This window comes from Eucalyptus grandis, chromosome 3 (assembly GCF_016545825.1).
Source record: "Eucalyptus grandis isolate ANBG69807.140 chromosome 3, ASM1654582v1, whole genome shotgun sequence".
Classification (NCBI taxonomy): domain Eukaryota; kingdom Viridiplantae; phylum Streptophyta; class Magnoliopsida; order Myrtales; family Myrtaceae; genus Eucalyptus; species Eucalyptus grandis.
This window is the reverse complement of record NC_052614.1, coordinates 65,891,188-65,909,885: the sequence shown is the minus strand read 5'-3', so window position 1 is coordinate 65,909,885 and position 18,698 is coordinate 65,891,188. Positions and strand designations below refer to the sequence as shown.

At 39.0% G+C, this 18,698-nt stretch overlaps 2 protein-coding genes across 2 annotated transcripts; both read right to left on the bottom strand.

Moving 5' to 3' along the window:
- Window positions 1-1,869: 1,869 nt before the first annotated feature.
- On the bottom strand, window positions 1,870-13,774 carry LOC104438470. Its single transcript, XM_039309934.1, has 16 exons — window positions 13,652-13,774; window positions 12,209-12,334; window positions 11,988-12,065; window positions 11,423-11,472; window positions 11,248-11,301; window positions 9,430-9,482; window positions 8,226-8,298; window positions 7,586-7,647; window positions 7,298-7,366; window positions 6,579-6,684; window positions 6,379-6,449; window positions 5,405-5,505; window positions 4,419-4,514; window positions 3,639-3,706; window positions 3,236-3,281; window positions 1,870-2,184 (listed from the first exon to the last, which is right to left on the bottom strand). Exons 1-16 carry the CDS (start codon window positions 13,772-13,774, stop codon window positions 2,104-2,106), a joined length of 1,257 nt encoding a protein of 418 aa, XP_039165868.1. The 3' UTR covers window positions 1,870-2,103.
- Window positions 13,461-18,698, bottom strand: LOC104438469 (3-hydroxyisobutyryl-CoA hydrolase-like protein 3, mitochondrial). Its single transcript, XM_039308124.1, is given in 11 exon segments — window positions 13,461-14,017; window positions 14,370-14,471; window positions 14,580-14,707; window positions 14,874-14,970; window positions 14,972-15,053; window positions 15,428-15,557; window positions 16,070-16,166; window positions 16,257-16,391; window positions 17,238-17,290; window positions 17,720-17,821; window positions 18,379-18,698. Coding segments are annotated over 11 exon segments (1,170 nt in total). The 5' UTR covers window positions 18,500-18,698; the 3' UTR covers window positions 13,461-13,894.

The window sequence follows — 18,698 nt, the reverse complement described above, 5'->3', positions numbered from 1 at the left end:
TACTCAACCCATTGTGTCCACATCAAACGGAAGAAAGTAGGGCAGAAAATGGATGTCTAAATACGCTGGATGAGCAGATGGAGTTTGGTGCGGGAGACTAATTTGGAAAATTAGGGCCCGCATGGAAACACTTCTTATTTTTGTTTCTAACAATTTTTTTGTTTTTTTGTTCCTGGGAACAAAATTGAAAAAAAAAAAAAAAAACAAAAAAACTTATTGTTTCAGAAACAATTTTGAAGAAACACTTTTCTTCTCTCTCTTATCTTTTCTTCTTCTTTTTTTTTTGGCCGGTTGTTGGCCTCGGCCATGGCCTTATTCCGGCCGTCGAGGGGCCGGCGAAGACACTTCTTCGAGGGCTCTTCCTCTTGTCGCTTCCTTTTTTTGGCTCGGTCCTCGCCCACGCGGCGACGCCGAGCCTCGCCTTGGCCGGGCAAGCTCGGGCTTGCCCAGATCCGGCGAGGCCGAGCCTCGCCAACCACGGCGGCTCGACCTCGTGCCGGGGCCGCGAGCCTCACTATGGCCGGGCGAGGTCATGGCCCCGTCCGCCGATCGTCGGAGGCCGTGACCGGCCGAAAGAAGAAAAAAAAAAAAAAAGAAAGGAAAAAATGAAAAATAAAATAAAAATATTAAAAAATTAAAAGAAACAAAAAAAGAATAAAATTTACCAAACGTGTTTCTATTTATTTTTATTCCCGGAACAAATTTACCAAATGCATTTTTCTCAAAAATTATTCCCTAAAAAACACTTTTTTTATTTCTCGTTCCCTAATAAAAAAAGAGCAGAAACATTACCATGCAGCCCCTTAGCATCCGAGTTTCCTATCTCCAAATAATTAGTAAAATTAAATATAGACACAACCAATCGTGTAGCTATAGATACCTTCAACTACTTTTGTGATATTCAATCCCACAAAAGAAAAAGAGGGGCTGCGGAACATTACTTCGGGAATGTAACGTGGCAACAAGAGATAACAAAGAGACTCCATGGTCATACCAAAACATCAACTAATAAAGTCTCCCAATTCTTCAGCTTATAGCATAAACAAGAGGTAGTGTGAAAAGATACCTAGACTTGACAACTAGATATGGGCAAGGTCAATTAGGTCTGAAAACTAGATTCAGCTAAGCGATGTCCCTCCCAACCCGAACCAAAGAACCGATGGTGAATGGAAGATAATGGAGTGAACCGAATCGATAATTGTGATTTTATCCATCTTGGGCTTCCGCCTGATTGCTCCCATGTGTGGGTGGGCAATGTGAGACAGTTTGATGTTTGGTCGAGGACACGACTGGAAGTTCGGGGTCGGTCCTTAAGAGGAAATGTGGGTTGACCTTACAGCGATTTGAGGAAGAGAGAAACGTTTTTGCCTTCTTGAGAACAATGAAGTATGGCATGTGATGTTGCGATAGAAGTCGGGCTGAAGCATGCGAGAGAGGAGACAGCGCACACTGTCCTTATGACAAGTTCACATCTACATTCAAAGATGCCTAATGATTTCACATGATGAAAAGACGCGATCCCACTTAGTAGGATTGGCAAAGAGAGAAGAAGGAAAAAAGACCGACAGGAGCGTTGGTCAGTTCACTTTGGATTAGCCCAAAACTCCGACAAGAGCTCTCGACAAACCCCAAAGTTTGTTCGAGATCATCATCGATAGACACCGCCTCTTCTTATGCCGACTGTCCCCATCAGATTAACCATTTTGGACAAGGAGAAGGAAATCTACCAAACTGACACCTATCTGATCCCAGTTAGGCCGTCTCTATGCAGTTAGTTGCCTTTGGCAACTGTAATCAATTTCGTTCCAATACCTCAGCAACATCAGATGATTGAGTTTGCTTATTTTGTTTTTCATCCTCGGCCTGGTATTTTCAAATTTCACGAGCCCTCATCTGCAATAATATTCACATTTTCTAGTGTTCTGCAAGTGGTACCATCGACCTCAAGAAAGGCTGAAGGAACGGCCTTTAAACTGATAGAACAGCATACTGAAATAGAATAAAGCCAAATTGGCAGCTAAAAGAGTTTGCATGGCCTTTTGTTGAAGCCTTTCAGATCGGACTTAATAATAATTATTTACCAAGCGTAGTCAGGGAACAATCCTACGTCCTCGAGTGATAATACTTGTCGAGAAGCAGCTCCGTGTATTCTCCAAAAGTGAGAGCACCCCTTGACGAGAGAAGCTGAAACAGAAGAAAATTCTGAAGTGAGACACAACCAGTCGCTATGCAATCCAATGGACAGGAAAGCTACTGCAAACAAAGGCCACTATAATGCTAAATTCTACTGGAAAAACAATAAAAAAATGCTAAGTTGCAGAGAATAGATGGGCAGGATCCCCTCAAGACCACTTCAGCGCCTTATTAGAAAGACTCCTTATGTATAGGGTAAAGAGTGTAGATTCACCCACAGCCGTATTATAAAATGTCATCTGAAGCAGTCAACAAGATAAGTTCACGCTCTGATGGAAGGCCAACAGATGAACTCGATCTCATTTTTGAGAACACAGCACAGGGTTTTATTCAAAGTTTCGCACCAGGAAGAAAACTCACTAGATCAAATTAAATGAGAAAGATTAGAGGCTTTTAAGTGTTCATATTTTGGCAACATTATATGATTTTCGACTCACTATATAGCTCAAAGTTTATGGAGATGAGTAAAAGTTTATTTTAACTAAGAATACCACATCAGGGAAGTACGAAAAAGACTACCTCCTACTTTCAGTATCTTCTAGAGAGTATTGGTTGAGATAAACCTACTAGCACCGAAAAACCTCTCGGAATGCAGCCTTAGCATAGATAAAAGCTTGCCTCCTAAAAGCAGCCTTGGGGAAGTATGAAATTCGGAATGGGTCGAACTCTTTACAAATCCCTCTTTTACACTATCATTGAACCACTCATTGACACTCATGGACTGCACGCTCCTATTAGCATCAAAACCATTAGGGAAATCAACTACAGTTTTCTCTTTGAAAAATATGAAAGCAACACCCATCATTCTGAACTTATTATGGAATAAATTGTATGCTTTGGCTAGTGCATATGTTAAGAGTGAGTTGACAATTAGGTAGAGTATGCTATAAGTGATAATTGCAATGTTCAGTTAGGAGTGCTGTTGGAGGGTTAGGTCACATATTAATGTAGGCTGTGTGGAGATTAACAATTGTCATCAGCAACTCTTCAAAGTCCAAGAAAACGCGCTGGGAATCTAGTCAAGTAATGTAAGCATCATCACCTCTTTGTGAATGTGCAGTTCTTCAGGGAAATTGAGCTTTTCCTCCCTACAAAAAGGAAATGTCATCAAGATATCAACCATAAGCTTATACCACATGACATTGATACTAGGTATAAATTTCACTGATAGTCACTGAATTTTGGTGGAATTTGCAATTTGGCCTCTAAATTTTGATTTCAATCACCAGATGCATTAAACTTTAAAATTTTTGCAATCAATGCACTTTGGCTCCAGCCAATTTTCTGGCCAAGTACTGATGTGGTGGACATGTGGTCAATTTGAAAATTAATTTCGCTTGATCTTTTTAGCACTGAAACTTCCATCATGTGGTTCAAAACATATAATCATCGTCGACAGCATTATCAGTTAGCATATTGCATATTTATCTTCTGGTTCAACATACCAGTCTGGCTGCATGAACAGTGCAAAAGTAGATCTGTCAACTCCAAAGGTTGCTTCTCCCTTAGGTGCCTATCAAGGATTTTGAACATCAGACTAAAGTGTGATGAGGCCCCAACCAAGGAGCGGAAGAAAGATAAAGAGAAGCAGAAAAATCATCATCATCTCAAAAGGTCTATTCTTTTGTCTTGAGTGGTTCCATGGCAGCAAGACCATAAATGATGTGAATGACGAAATGAAAAGGACAGAATGACCTATAGGAGAACAGAAAATATATTCAAGTTGCCAAAATAAGTTCACCTCCTCCCTAGAAGGTAGAAATTGCTTAAATATCATGTGAAGCTAATAATCAGCCCATAAAAGTCTACTAGTAATTTGAATGATAAGCATCATCTATGGGCACATTAAGTATTACCCGCTAGCTCTTTATCCCTATTCCAAAGATCAGAAGTTTGACAAAAAACATGACAAATTTCGCAAGAAAGATTGCCTGTTTTATTTTGACTCTAATTTTACCTACGTGGATGAGTGACTCAATAGAGGCACTATCAGTAGCACCTATTGGTCTTGCAGGACAATATCTCTTCACTAAATCGAACAGATGCGAGCACATAAATCTCTTTCCCCCTTTCTGTGTCAAGGCTACAGCAGATAGAAAAATGACAATTTAAGCTAAGCTATGATGCCTTGCTTCAAACTAAAGAATAATTTGTGAAACAGACAGTACGCTAAGATTAACATACTGAAATTGCTAGGTACATAGGATAAGAGAGGTAGAATATACCCGGACACAATGTGGAGTTGCACAAAGAAAACCTCTAGAAAGTATTTCAGTGGTTTCACCAATTTGATAAGCTATCTCGTTATCTTCATAGACCACCTGATGCATTCAAAAAGAAGAGAATAGCCCAACAATAAGACAGTTGCCCTGAAAAATGGAAAAGCCAAAACTGCTCTCAATATATGATACAGACAACCCCCATCATAGTTACAAAAGCAGTCCAAGTTCACTCTTCAGAGTCAAAATGCAACTACTTTGCAAAAGTACTTCTAACAAGAAGTTTATTTCAGGTTGCCTTCCATTACTTATTTATTTATTTTTTTTCATTTTCACAAATATGAATTTTTTATTAATCACTTGCAGCTCTAGTTTTTTAGTTAAAATAAAGGCAAGATGGGACCAATTCTTGATAGCTTTTCCTGGATATTATTACAGATTATTACTCAAGCTCGATATAGTTGTAATTTCTCTTTTTACTGTAGTATACGTTATTTTGACTTGCAATAGTTCACATTACGCATGTCGAGGGAAGAAGTCAAGGAAAATCTTTATAAATAAGTTACTGGATATAAGTTGCCTTCAGTCATTCATTTTTCTTTCACAAACTTGCTGATTACAACATGATTGTCGGTTAGGGGTTCCTTAATGAAAGATAAGTGGCCTTTGGTTGTTCATTAATATTTCATGCAACATGCAGATTGCAACATCGTTTGTATTATTGTGGAACAACCTGAAGGGAGTTTGTTTGCTATCAATCTAAATGACATTTAGTTACTCACTAGATCTATTTACGAAATTCAGATCCTGGGTGGGAACGAAAGGTCATGCCCATTTGAAAAATATAGCTCTTCGCATCTTCAACGGAAGCATAAATGAATTCTTATTACACTTATTTCAAAGATAACTGATAAACGGATGATTTTATGACATGGCACATTTAGCATTTTGAAGCAAGAACCTGACAGAACATCAAGAATAAGGAAACATACTTTGACAATTTGCTCAGTTCGTGTTCTAATGTAAAGGCCAGCAGCACTGTTGGGACAAGGCACTTCAACTCCATCTCTCATAAAAATTGCACAGGTAAGACCTACAGAAGGGAACCATCAGATGTAAATCAATTGATAATTATACACCATGAAAACTTGGTTCTTTCTCACTGTCGTTACAGGATTGCTAATGCAGATCATGCAAAAATAAATGACAAGGCAAAGAACAGAGTGAAGGAAGTTGAAGACACAGGTGCCATCAATAATTTATGTCCGATCTGCTTGGTGCAAAAAGGACTTTATAGGGTGGAAAGAAAATATTAGTTTTTTAATATGTATAAAAAATAGATCTCATTGATGTTTACTCACAATTCACATCATTTAGCATACATTTTGACAAAAGTTAAGAAATGACCAGTTTCAGCAAGAAATCCATGGATCAGTTAAATTGGGGGATTTTTTGTAAGTACTACACTGTTTCTGACCAAGACCTTTCAGGCCTACACTAGTATGTTCATAAGTGCAGTACAACAATATTTTAAAGTTTTATAGGACCAGGTGCGCATTTGGAATGTCAATCCTACTATTCTCTTCTGAAGTTATCACCAATTTTTTTTCTTTTTGGTCAGATATCCCCATTTTCAAAAGTACATACAAGAATATATTACCCTATTTATGTAGCATTTTCAAGCAATTAAATTTTCTTTAGGAGATTTGTATGTTCGACCATATGGACAAAGTTTATTTGCATCAACTATTTTGATTCTAAGACAATAATTTCCAGAAGGAATAATTGACAGAGTAATGTATCTCATTTCTTCCACCTCCCAGAAACAAGGAGCTAGGAACAGATACTACATAGACGACAGGATGGATAAATAAGTTCGACACAATTCCAGGTTGAACACACATGCATGAGACAACTCATATTTGCATCCTAGAAAGCCATATATGGTGGACCACATGTTTCTTACCTGTTAGAGAACCATGATCTGTGTGCCATCCACACCAAGATGACATAGGATCATTATCTTGTTTACTTGTACTGGAAAAAATAGTCAAAATCAGGTCGTACTAGATGTGTCACAAAATATGAAAGATAATGCAGGCTTGCAATACTAAAACACATCTGGAGAACTGCCCGCTGACAGAGCTATTCAACACTGAAATTTACCTGTCTTTTGCTGGGAAATAATACAGCAAGCGACCTTTATGGCAGCGAGATCGAGGCAGTATCTGCTCCAGGCCATCATCACTTTGCTTTTTCATCCCTTTTGCAACTATACAAGTTCCCATCCAGATGTAAGGCTCTTCACTTATGAGCAAAAACATACACACACACACACACACACACACACACACACATATATATATAGATGAACAATCAATATTTAGAGTAGTTACTATAGCAAGTCATGGAGCAATTGATACCCTTTTTTAGGTAGAATCCTTTTGAGGAATGAATAGTGCTTTAGCATTTGGTACGAAATTCGATAATCCACATAAAATACTATCTTCAAGAAAATCTTGATTTAAGAGATGCAAATTAGAACAGATGTCCAATTTTTCCTTAAGCTTAGAGTCTTTCTTGAAGGAGCTATTATTTTCACTAGCTCTCAATTGAACCTGACTGAGATATATCTAAGTTTCTTTCATGAGTTTGTTACCTATTTTACACTGACAGAAAAAACAGACTACTCAATGTCACGGTAAATTATTTTGTCCTTGTGATCCATCAATATAAATGCCATTGCAATTGTCTTAACAGTGGTAGATCAGAGACATACCAGAAAACTACCCAAAATAATGACGAGAAGAATAGCACAGGTCATATTTATGAATTCAATTTCTATGGTAACATGGAAATGAAAAGTTAAAACATAAGGAACTTACCATATTGGTCGCAGTGATAAGCCACCATCAGACCAATGTCAAAGATCAGCTTACCGAGAGCTTTGAATGCTAGAGAGTAGCAAGTGAGCATCAGTGATCAGATAACAGAACAATATAATGTACCAACTGCAACTGAAAACCGACACAGACTCTGACCAATATGTTAACAGACATATAATTTCAGACAAAGCATCTCATAACTGGCTTTAAGCTAGTATTTCCAAGCAAAGGTTGAAAGGAAGAATATATGCTTCTTGCCACAAAATCTGATATTGAGAGCAGACAAACCTAGTTCAAGTTCTGGTAGTGCCCTGGTAGGCCAAATATTTGATCCGCAATATGATGGATACCTATGGTAAAACATAATGCAAACAAATGATCACATTACAGTACATTCTGTAAAGGTGAAAATAGACTATTTAATTTATAAATATTTCAGCAACTCCAGCCAACTGAAGTAATTGAAGTGGGACTAACAAACCTAATCCAGAAGATTGCTAGATTCATTTTAATCCTTTGTCATGAAAAAATCCCTCCCCAACCACCTTTTTAGATATGTCCTTAGGATTTGAAAGTGAACCTGAGCTTTACTAAACTACTAGTGATATCCTTTTTTAGCACCAGAATAACCCAAAGAAGATGCACACTACTTCTCTTGACAAATGATATATGAGATATGTTACAGAGGACCATATTAAATGTAGAAAAAAACTTTTATTCTGCCTAGTCCTGCAATTTCTTTGTCATAGTTCTCCAGAATATGTTGTTTGAGAATTGGGGCCGTACAATGACAAAATCCTAATCCTTTGCAAATAACTGGTGAAAGAAGATCATGTCCTTCAAGTAACTGAAGATCATCATCATGCACTTGCTAGATAATTTAGGATCAAGCTAACTAGAGTACCATATAGTTTAAGACCTTCCTTACCGCGTAATCAAAGATTCCTCCGTAGTAGGTACATCCAGAAGTGGATTTGCATAAAAGGAGCCCTTCAACATATCTGCATTTTAGCAAGTAAGCTGTTAGCAGGTTTCTTGATACACTATGACAAACTTTCATGCAACCTCAATTATCTGATTGAGTCCAAAAGAACAAATTAATTTCTGAGGTAGATGCAACTCAAATGATAGGTAATCATTTCAGTGATTCACTGGGAAGTCCCACACTTTTGTAACAGAGTGGTTCTTATTACAGAATGGTTCATATTACTTAACCAGTCAATGACATGAATGTTGCAAAGTGTTAAAAAAAAAAAAAAAAAAAAAAAAAAAATCTATAGTGCATCAATGCAAATCTTGACCATCCAGGCAAGGTCTGTTTATTAATGAATTCAGCAAAAGTAAAGATACCTTTTGCCCCAAATCGAAAATATTATATAAAGTTCAAAGAATTATGATAGAAATATATGTGAATGTACATGTTAATATTTGTATTGTGAAAGTTTTGAGTGTTTTGGACTTTAAAAACGTCAAAGAGCATAAGCTGCAAGGTTCAGATAAAGCAAAAGGTAAAAAACAAAAGTCAATCCAACAGACCCTAACCCTTGAATCTACTAAGGAATCAGCCTAATATCCCAAGTTAAACTATGTAATCCTGCACTTAAGTAACCAGGCTTAACTACAAAATTTGCAGCCCATCAACTTGAACTATGCAGCTCTATATACTATGACAATGTTCCCACCTATTCATCAAATAGTAGAGATTCTATACAAGAGGATATCCGAGGAGCAACTGACTTCAATGTAGTCCCATTCAAATATCAATTCCTATACGATCACAATAATGCACTTTACTCTTTCACAAAAGTAGCAAATATCTTGGAGGCTTGAAGACCCTAAGTAGCCAAAGCAAAGCTTTCAACAACTTACTTTATTTTATCTCTCTTTTCTCGGAGAAATTAAAATGCCAGGTCAAAGTACCAAGGTTAATTCAAATGCCCCATCATCTAAATAGCCCAAAACACTTGAAAACTTTCACTATATATAAATGTTGGCATGTCACATATAATTTTCCAATTTTTCTGAAGTTCAAATAATATTTTTAATTTGAGGGAGAATGTAAAGAAGTACTTTTTGCTTCTACTTAAGTGTAACAAACAGCCCTAAGATAGAATTTATTTGGTAGGGGCTACCTGGTTTCCCAGATTCAAGCTTCTCCTTCCCATGGCTCCACCCAAAATTATACCTACAAATACATAATTTTAAGCCTAAGGAAATGCCAAGCATGGAAAAGCAATCCGAATTAAGATGTTTCAACAACCTGGACACAAGAAGAAACTATTTAACATGATGTAATTGAACTCATAGCAGAAGTTGACCAAAGAGTGTAATACGCCACATTCACATGACAAGACAATTTGGGGAAGACACACCAGATGATGGAGACAAAAAACTACCAACATGTCAATTATTCCAAAATCGGACTGGAGAAAGGACGAAAGGAATAGAAAGAAAAGGTATAGTGAATTTTGCAGGAAGACAAGTTCTTTTCCATTCTATAAAAAAAGATGTTAACCTTGACAGGAGAAAGGAAATAAAGCAGCATATTACTGTACTTGGCATTATAAACGGAATAAGCATCTAAAACCTCCTTATTTTTTTGTTTTCTTTTCTTTTACACCAGAAATTATGAACAGCAGTCCTTGTACTAATTACAGAACCACTTTAGCAATTCAAGACTCATTTTCTGTCTAAAACCATCAACAATTGGTGCTCTTACTTACTTAGAATCAATTACCATAAGGGTAATTGCACCATGGACCTCCTGTAATCCAAATTTCCAAGAAACCATGAGAAATCAACAATTCAAGTTAATATCACTCTTTTTTACAGCTAAGGATTTTCTTTGCCTCACGCATTTTCATATTGATTTTCATGACATTTATAGACAACATTTGACTGAGTCAGTAAACAAGAATCCCACATGATAATATCATCTTACACTCTCATAAAGCACATAATATTACTAAGTCTAAAAGTACATGTTTCTGGGACTATTTTCAAAAAGCTACATCTGCTTTGAACAGCTATAATAACTTCAATAAAATGCTTGGAAAATTTTAAAAGTAGACAATGAAATCCCAAGCTATTGAAAGTTCATTTTGAAAAAGCAAGTTCGAACTCCAAAAATCCAAACATAAAGGTCCTTTTAACTAAATTCATTTTCTAATTTTTTCTTACCAACATATTGATCATCCACTTGATTAATTACCAGCAACGCATTCTAAGATCTCTTGCCAAATACAAAAACAGCCACCATAAAGCACATTATAGCCAGAAAAGCACCAAAAGTTACATCAAAACTAAAAATACTTCTTGAATGCTCCTAAGGCTTAAAATCAACATTTCCATCAGGAATGAAATGCATTCTTTCAACATTTAGGAGAATGCTTCAATTAATAAACCATTTAAATCAGCTAGTGGATGTGGCTTTTACAAACATGCATCCTCACTTAGTGAGATAAGGCTTGGTTTGTTGTTATTGTTGTTGTACCACCCGATCAGGGTAGACATTCATTTCATTTAATATGCAGCAACACTTAAGTTGGAAAGACTTTTTAAGTCCATTGCAATGCAAAGAAAAAAAGCTACAGTAATCACTGAACAAAATATAGTACAAATTATCATCTAGAACAATCCACAAAATTCCTAAAATTTTCAAATCTTTGGAAGGACAAAGGACGCCATTCATCAAAATTGTGAATCAGTGTCTTTAAATAGTGAAGTTCCAGGAAAAAAAAAAAAACTATAGGCAGTACTTTCTAGCAAGAACCTCATCCAACGGACCATGCACAGAATCTAGCCATCAGGTCTATCTAACAAACGAAGCTATATAGAAAACTGAAATCACCAATCAAAGCAAAGCAGACATTAATTTGAGGGAGCATATACTAACAATTACATTTTAAAACATATAAATATAATACTTGGGAGGCATTCTCATGCATCACCTGCTACTTGGATCTTCAAGTTCTTTCTTCGTCTCCTCAGGAAGGTGGGCCAATCTTGCATAATAGATCAGAGACTAAAATCAATGAGCTGAAATATAAATTATGAAGTTAAGCGTCTTCCGTCATTACACACAATACAATCAAGAAGAACAGACATTTCTGTCTAAACTTATACCTTGGCGAAAGATGCAGAAGAGTTCGACGCAATGATGGGTATCCAGGAACCTACACCAGTACGGCAACGAAACTTAATGAAAATTCTCAATATATTCTGGAAAGAATAGATGAAGCATAACAGAACACCAGTGCAACATCTACAGCTGCAGCCTCAGCATAATATTTCACCAGTTCAAACTAATCTAGCCGCATACAATGGCCTCCAAACTAAAAATAATTTTGGTGACAACACATGGAGTTGCACATACATATTCAAAACATGACAGCATAGCGCATGTACATGTCGCCGCCCAGCGCGAACGACCATATTCCGAAAACGATAAATCCACCACAACATGTTCTGAACAAACTCATGCGCGCACTAGTAGACCGTATGGCTACATTTCTAGAACAATCACATTTCACAAGCACCTAAGCAGTCCCCTAACAGAGCACAGCAACCTAAACATCCAAATCGAGCAACTGAATTCAGATTGAGCTGTGACGCGTCGGTACGCCAACGTCAGCAGTACATGCAAAACAGACGAATGCGAACTAATAGGGAGGAGGAGGATCGTCTGTACGTCAGAAATCGAGATGATCCCGAGGCCGTTCGGTCCGAATCCTTGCTCTATCTTCAGCGACAGATCAGAGCCCCTGTCCTGCTCCAACAATCGAAACCACAACCGCACCAAAATCACGCCCCGCCTGTACAAAAGCATGCGAAAAAAACGACGAAGAACTAGAGAGAAGAAAGAAGAAGGCGGCGAGCGGTGCCGGAATCAACGCGCGCTCCGCTCGGTACCTTGATGTCGGAGTAGGAGATGGTGACCGGGCGGACGGCGGGGCAAAGCGGCCGCCGGCGAGCAAGACATGATGATCGGAGGGGCGGCGATCCGCCGGCGGCGGCGGCGGCGGCGGCGGAGGGGAGCTACTCCGATCGGACGGCGAAATGCGCGGGAGAGAATTGGATTCCTCCGAGAGCGATGAGAAGTCGTGCGCGAGTCGAGATAGATTCAAACGCGAGGGAATATATATATAAAAAATCGGAGGCAAGGCAAATCGAATTTTCGGGACGTCGACGGTCGAAATTATATATTCTCATAAATTGTCGATACCGATATTTATTTTATTCTATTTTGTTACCATTAATACGAAAGAAAATAACCACGACATTATTAACTACAAATCTCCTTCCAAATACCTGAATTTATTAAATAAATAAAAAAAACCCAAGTTTTATTTTTAAAGATTACTCAGCACTTGCAATTATTTCCATCTTCATATATAGTAATGTCACTTTCTTTTCAAGGTACCATCACCAAATCCTACAACAACCCAAAACATTCGAAATTAGCTGAGGCCAAAACGGCCAATACATCAAGCGAGATGCTGGATGAGCTCGTAAGGAGATGCTATCGAGTTATCCCGACGTGGGTTTTTGGAGTTATGCGAATAATATTTGTAAAAATAGAGTGAATAAGTGGTTGTCTAGTCATTGAAAAAGATAGTTTAATAACATATTAAAATATTACGTGAGAGATCAAACACGTAAGTAGGGTCCGGCATGGATCCTTTTCCCGTGTACTCCACTTTTTCCACTCACTGACTTGTCCAACTTTTCATGTGTAAAACAGTCAACGAATAATCCGCTGGTACATCGGTGCAAGTAATCGCGAAAGAGAAAACCGTGGGCGCTGCATGTCCATGGAACTTCCCAAGAAATCACCAAAGGAGTTTGCCATTCAAGACATCTAGTTCGACACCCCCAAAATAATTTTTCAGTCATTTCGGAACTTATATCGAATTAAAATTTATCTCACAAGTCGAAAGAAATCGCGTGATGGGTCGCTCGATCTAGTGCTGAAAGACACAGCTACGCATAAATGATGCAGTGACGATAAATTGGAATTGCTCAATCTACACATTGCGCGTTGGCATCAGTTGCCATATCGACTTCAGTTGGTCTGACTGAAGCCATTTAACGTGTTTGCACGTCTCCGAAGCAATTCTAACTCATGAGAGTCACGGAACCAGCCTAGACGACGTGAACGAAATCAAAGGAAAAAGAGTGCCATCCTTGTTGATTCAAAGATAAAACATTTTCCGAGCTCCAAAGTGGAACCAAGTCATTATCATGGCCGTGGAATTGGATTACCCCAATTTGATGAGTCAAGGCTGCTTACGACATGAACCCCATGCTGATTCAATGACCTCGAACCTGTCTTAATCACTAGCCATGGAGTACCCGAGAATCGTGAAAACGGGGGAAGAGAACGTATCTGCTACCCGCGAAATCCTCCGAGGACCGAGGACCGAGCCATAGATGGCGGGTGGATCGGTAGTGAGTTTCGGGCGGTTGAAGTTGCATACTGGACTCCCAACTTAAGGGAAACGTAAAGAGCTACAGACAGCCCCATCACATGTTGAAGGGTAAACCATGAGCAAATAGGACTTTTATTCCTCAGTAGTCGCAGCGGTTCTTATCTATTCAACTACGCGGCGGCGGAGCTCCAACTCTCAAGTCCTCGACCCCTTCGCCCAATGGTTCGAAGAGCGAGTCCACCTCGTGATGATCAACCTTGTCCAAGGTCGGCGGTTGCCATTTTGGTTTCTGCAGGAACAGGCATCGTTATAACTAGGAACCATTCGAATAATGAATCTTTGACACGAAGATAGCGATAAATTTGCATATAATGAATCTTTGACGCATCAATAGGAATATTAGAGAATTTTCTATGGCCAATTCAGATCCGTTCTCTTCCAGTCTAAGGAGAACCCGCGAGTATGTGAAAATATCCGGTAGTTTTAAGATGATTTCTTCAATTTGACTTGCATACTATAGAGTGACACCCAAAGATTATCATCATGCACGTTTGTCGAAGTTGATTTTATCAACCGATAATTTCATCAATCTACATGACCAAAAGATAACAAGAAATGGAGTGCGAGAGTAAGGAGCGAACCTGATCCTTATCCACCAAAACTGCACGGACACCTTCAGCAAAGTCAGGTCGAAGGGATGACCTCAGGGCAATGCGGTATTCAGTTTTCATCACACCGCTCAGCTGGAAATAATGGTTCAAGGAAGAATTCAACATTTTGTTCCACCAAATTATCCTTCTGAAATCATTTAAAGACGCAGGCAAAAGAACAGAACACCGATCCTCACTCACAGTTGATAAATCGCTGTCTCTTTTCCCCAAGGCCGATGCAACTCTAGAGAAATGGTTTTGTGTTAAGCAAAGAGAGAAAGGAGCTCCTTTTCCCATACCCTGAAGAGCATCGCTAGCCCACTCGGCCACTAAATAGACGGCAATGAGATATTAGTGTTACCAATTGACCCAACAAAATCATGCCTAAAAACTTCACCCAATTATAACACAGAAAAGGAATTGGGTAGACAGAGCAATGAAAAGTCGACGGATTATACATCCCCAGTTAATATCTAGGGTCCGGAATTGTGTTACCTTTGGGTTCGGGATTCAGTTTAAGCCTTTCCAGGTCTTTCATTATCTCAATAACAGATTTATTTGCACCAAAGCAAGAAACAATATGAGGCAAAAGTCAACTTTAATTGAGCCTCTGACTTGAGATCTCCACTGTATTGTGCCAAAATTGTTTCGATATCATCATAAGGATCCCCAGAACTGCACCAATCATGCAAAACAACTCTCTTTAGAGCCACTAACATAAACCGACAGAAGTCAATTTATCAAGGATCATATCCAACAGAAATATTCTAGTGGTCCTCTTCTTCTGTTGTTTTTCTTTTTCCCTTTGTTTACCTGATGGTGGCATAACTCATATTCAACATCCTATATAAGAAAAACCAGCTATGCTAGATAGATGCACCGCCATAATGGTGAAAAAAAATGAAGCAGTGCCTTTGAACATTGCTAATTTTGTAGAAGTCAGAATGAAGAAATTATTAACAGCTTGTGTTAAAATATTAAGAGAGGTAGATTATCAATTCCAGAGTAATAGAAGATTATCAAAGAAGATTGCCAACAGCGCAGCTTACAAGGAATTTGTTAAGAGGGCCTCCTTCAAGGAACCTAGTTTTCCAGATGGCACATAGTGTGTTCCCAGGCCAACATATAGTGCATCAGAGGGTGTCGAGATCCTACTTCCAGTCATTCCAAGATAGGCCCCTGTAAATGTTAAAATGACAACATTTTAAGCAACTGCGATGATGAAAAGAAAGAGTGAAGAGGCAACAAAACACCCAATGGCCAGTCCCCACATTTATTAAAGCTTAGCATGATGAGTTGACCACACAAACCCCAATTTTTTGAGAAGCACAAATTTTAATTATGCCAGCATATACTTCCACAGGTCAAAGCCAACACAAAAAGGTCTATTCCCAAAACATAGACGTCAACAATATTGGCCACCATGAACCCCAAGAAGAGAAGGTTGCCATGTTGTCATTTAACACAGAATTTCAGGATATGATTATCTAATTAATGAGAACCTGAAGAACTACTGTCGATGATTACATCCTTCAGATGACAACAAAATGTCGTCTGATTTCAGTTTTCCACAGTCAAAATCATCCATGTGAAACCCCTTTTATAACTTCATCAACCAACTTTCTTGCCCACTGAATATGCTAATCCTAACTTAAGAATGCACAGGTTACTCGATTTGTCAGATCACCTACCAACTGATCCTCCTCCAGGACTTTTAGCAGCTATATATGCAAATCCCACATCCGGAAAAATTCCAATCGCATTTTCTGGCATGGCCAGAATGGTCCTCTGAGATCATCATAATTTGACAATGTTAAAGAAGATTCTGACTTTTCAAAAGTATGTTGAAACAAACTTAGTGTAAAACTAAACACATACCTCTGTTACTACTCGAAAGCGGCCATGACCAGACAGGCCGATTCCAAATCCCATGGTGATACCATCCATGAAGCTTATATATGGCTTCTTGTACGCTGATATTCTGCATATCAATGAATATTCTGCACTGAACACCTAAAATATAAAGCTAGTTACTAATTGCAGGTACTCAAAGAACATGTAATGCAAAGGAAATTTGAGGATAAAAAACTGCATCTCAGAGATTAACTATAAAACCATTGAAATATTGTAGAAAACAAAACAGCGCAATGTCAAATGAATTCAGCAGTGGAAGAAGAAGGTTCTCTCTAGAAATCAGCACATACAAAGAGAAAATGAGGAATTACAAGGCAGGAAAGGTGTTCCAGTTTCCAAACATGTCATATATGTGCAGATTGAAATGACTGAATTTGCCAGTACATATATTTGAAGAGAGATCACATTCTCACTTACATTCTGTTTGTAAAAAGATGCTCTTCTTTTCTAACTTGCAAATAGTGTTACCTCTATCAACCAATAACCGTAGTAGAAGGAAGCATACAAAACGATCCTAAATATAGCAAACAGAAGGAGAGGGAATCATATAAGACAAACCTAACTACAACACAAGCTGAAAATCCATTGGCACAACATTCAAAGCAACAAATTCCAGCTTCATTAAAATGTGACTTCCTCCTCATAGGAAAACATTTATTAAATTTGTTCCAATACCTGCATATCACTCATTCTGTCAGTTTATGGCTGGGCCTATACTGTTGGAATTACACATTTTTCAATTGGATCAAACTCATAGAAAGTTGAATTATTTCAATCATCTTCAAATGGTTGCAAACGTTATATCAAGGTCTAACATTAGGTTTCCTACAGTAAATGTGAATGGATGGAAACACGTATATCACTGGGAGTAGGAATACAATCATATAGGTTCGAAATTGCTGCAGACTGCAGAAATTGTGGATGTGCAAGAGAATATGACAAAACCTCAATCATATCTGACAGCTGGTTTTTGGTTGATATTTGCTTCACATCACCACCTGCAGATAAACTGAGTCCTTGGTAATTGTTCGAACAAGCACCATCCATGAAATTCAAGTTGATAAGCAGCAAAAGAAAGGATTTTGACACAGGGTCCAATAAACACCTCTTAAGGATGGAAAAAGCTAGTACCAGAAAGCACAAAAAAACTGTCCATACAAACATAATCAAATCATCAACCGTGCGGAAAAGAGTATTACAGAAAAGCACCACCAGAAAATGTTAAGCACAACTATTGTCCTTTTAGGCATCATCATCAAGACCTCCCCTCACCCGATGTAGTAAAGCAACTGAAATTCCAATGACGAATTACCCAGAAAAGAATCTAAGAGACAAGAATACATAATCTCTGCTAAACAAGCATCCCGAGAAAGATGGAGCTTGTCATGCCACCAAATTTAAGGAAGAAAAAATTCTATCCAGGTTACCTGCAGAGAATGCACGAGGCGAGCTGCTCTCCACCAGAACACATTTCACATTGGGATCAGATTCCCATAGGTCAAGAAAGCTTGCGTACTTCAAATCCATTTCTGCATCAAAAGTAGAATTTAGAGGCACCAACTTGCTGTCACAAGAGTAGCATAAAACATCTGCAGAGCGTGGCCATTGCTCGTACCACCATTTACTATTCTTATTCGGGTCCTTTGTGGAAGTCTGCTAATCCAACCTTGAGCAGAATCCAAAATTCAAGCCCAACAACATACCCAGTTGGATCCACATACACTCGCAACCCATCGGCTCGACAATTACTAGCAAAATCAAGATCAACCCTATTCTTGGCAGGGCAATGCACTTAAAAGTAGACGCCCGCTCCCCGTAACGAGACAGAAATCCCATTCTAACTTCATTTCACAACAAGGACGGTGAAAACTGCGCCTGAGGTCCAAACAACACACGACCCTCGAGTACAAACTTACCCAGTAATCACGCAACACTGATAATCACAACCGAACACATGCAAAATAATCAACAAAACTGAAGATGCTCACGACCGTTGACCCGCCATTCCGCAAAAGTCTCGTCGCATCTCAAAGCATAAAAAAAGAAGAAAAAAGAAAGAAGCACAGGTAGTCCCGATGGAAAGTACCGAGGTTCATGGCGTTGAGGGCCTTGGGCCGGTCGAGGGTGATGACGGCGACGCCGTTCGGGTGGACGGAACCTCGGACGAACCCCTCCGCCGCCGCAGCCGCCGCCGCGGCAGCAGCCATGCCCGCGAAGCTCCGGCGAGGGGAGGAGGAGCGGAGGGAGTCGAGGAAGAGAGTGGAGAGCAAAGACGACCTGCCCAGCTAGCGAGAAGCCCCGGCCGGGCTTATCATGGCGCGCGCGCCGAAGCAGGTGGGCAGCTAATCGAAAGCCTCGTTATTCACGCAGCATTGATGTCGAAGAGTAGGAGCGAGGGCGCACGAG

Coding starts and splice junctions, on each gene's coding strand:
- LOC104438470 (XM_039309934.1), bottom strand. CDS start 13,774: ATGCAACTTCAACCGCCCGAAACTCACTACCGATCCACCCGCCATCTA. Junction 12,335..13,651: donor CCCGTTTTCACGATTCTCGG/GTACTCCATGGC, acceptor CGATCGGAGTAG/CTCCCCTCCGCCGCCGCCGC. Junction 2,185..3,235: donor AACTGCACATTCACAAAGAG/GTGATGATGCTT, acceptor CTTCTGTTTCAG/CTTCTCTCGTCAAGGGGTGC.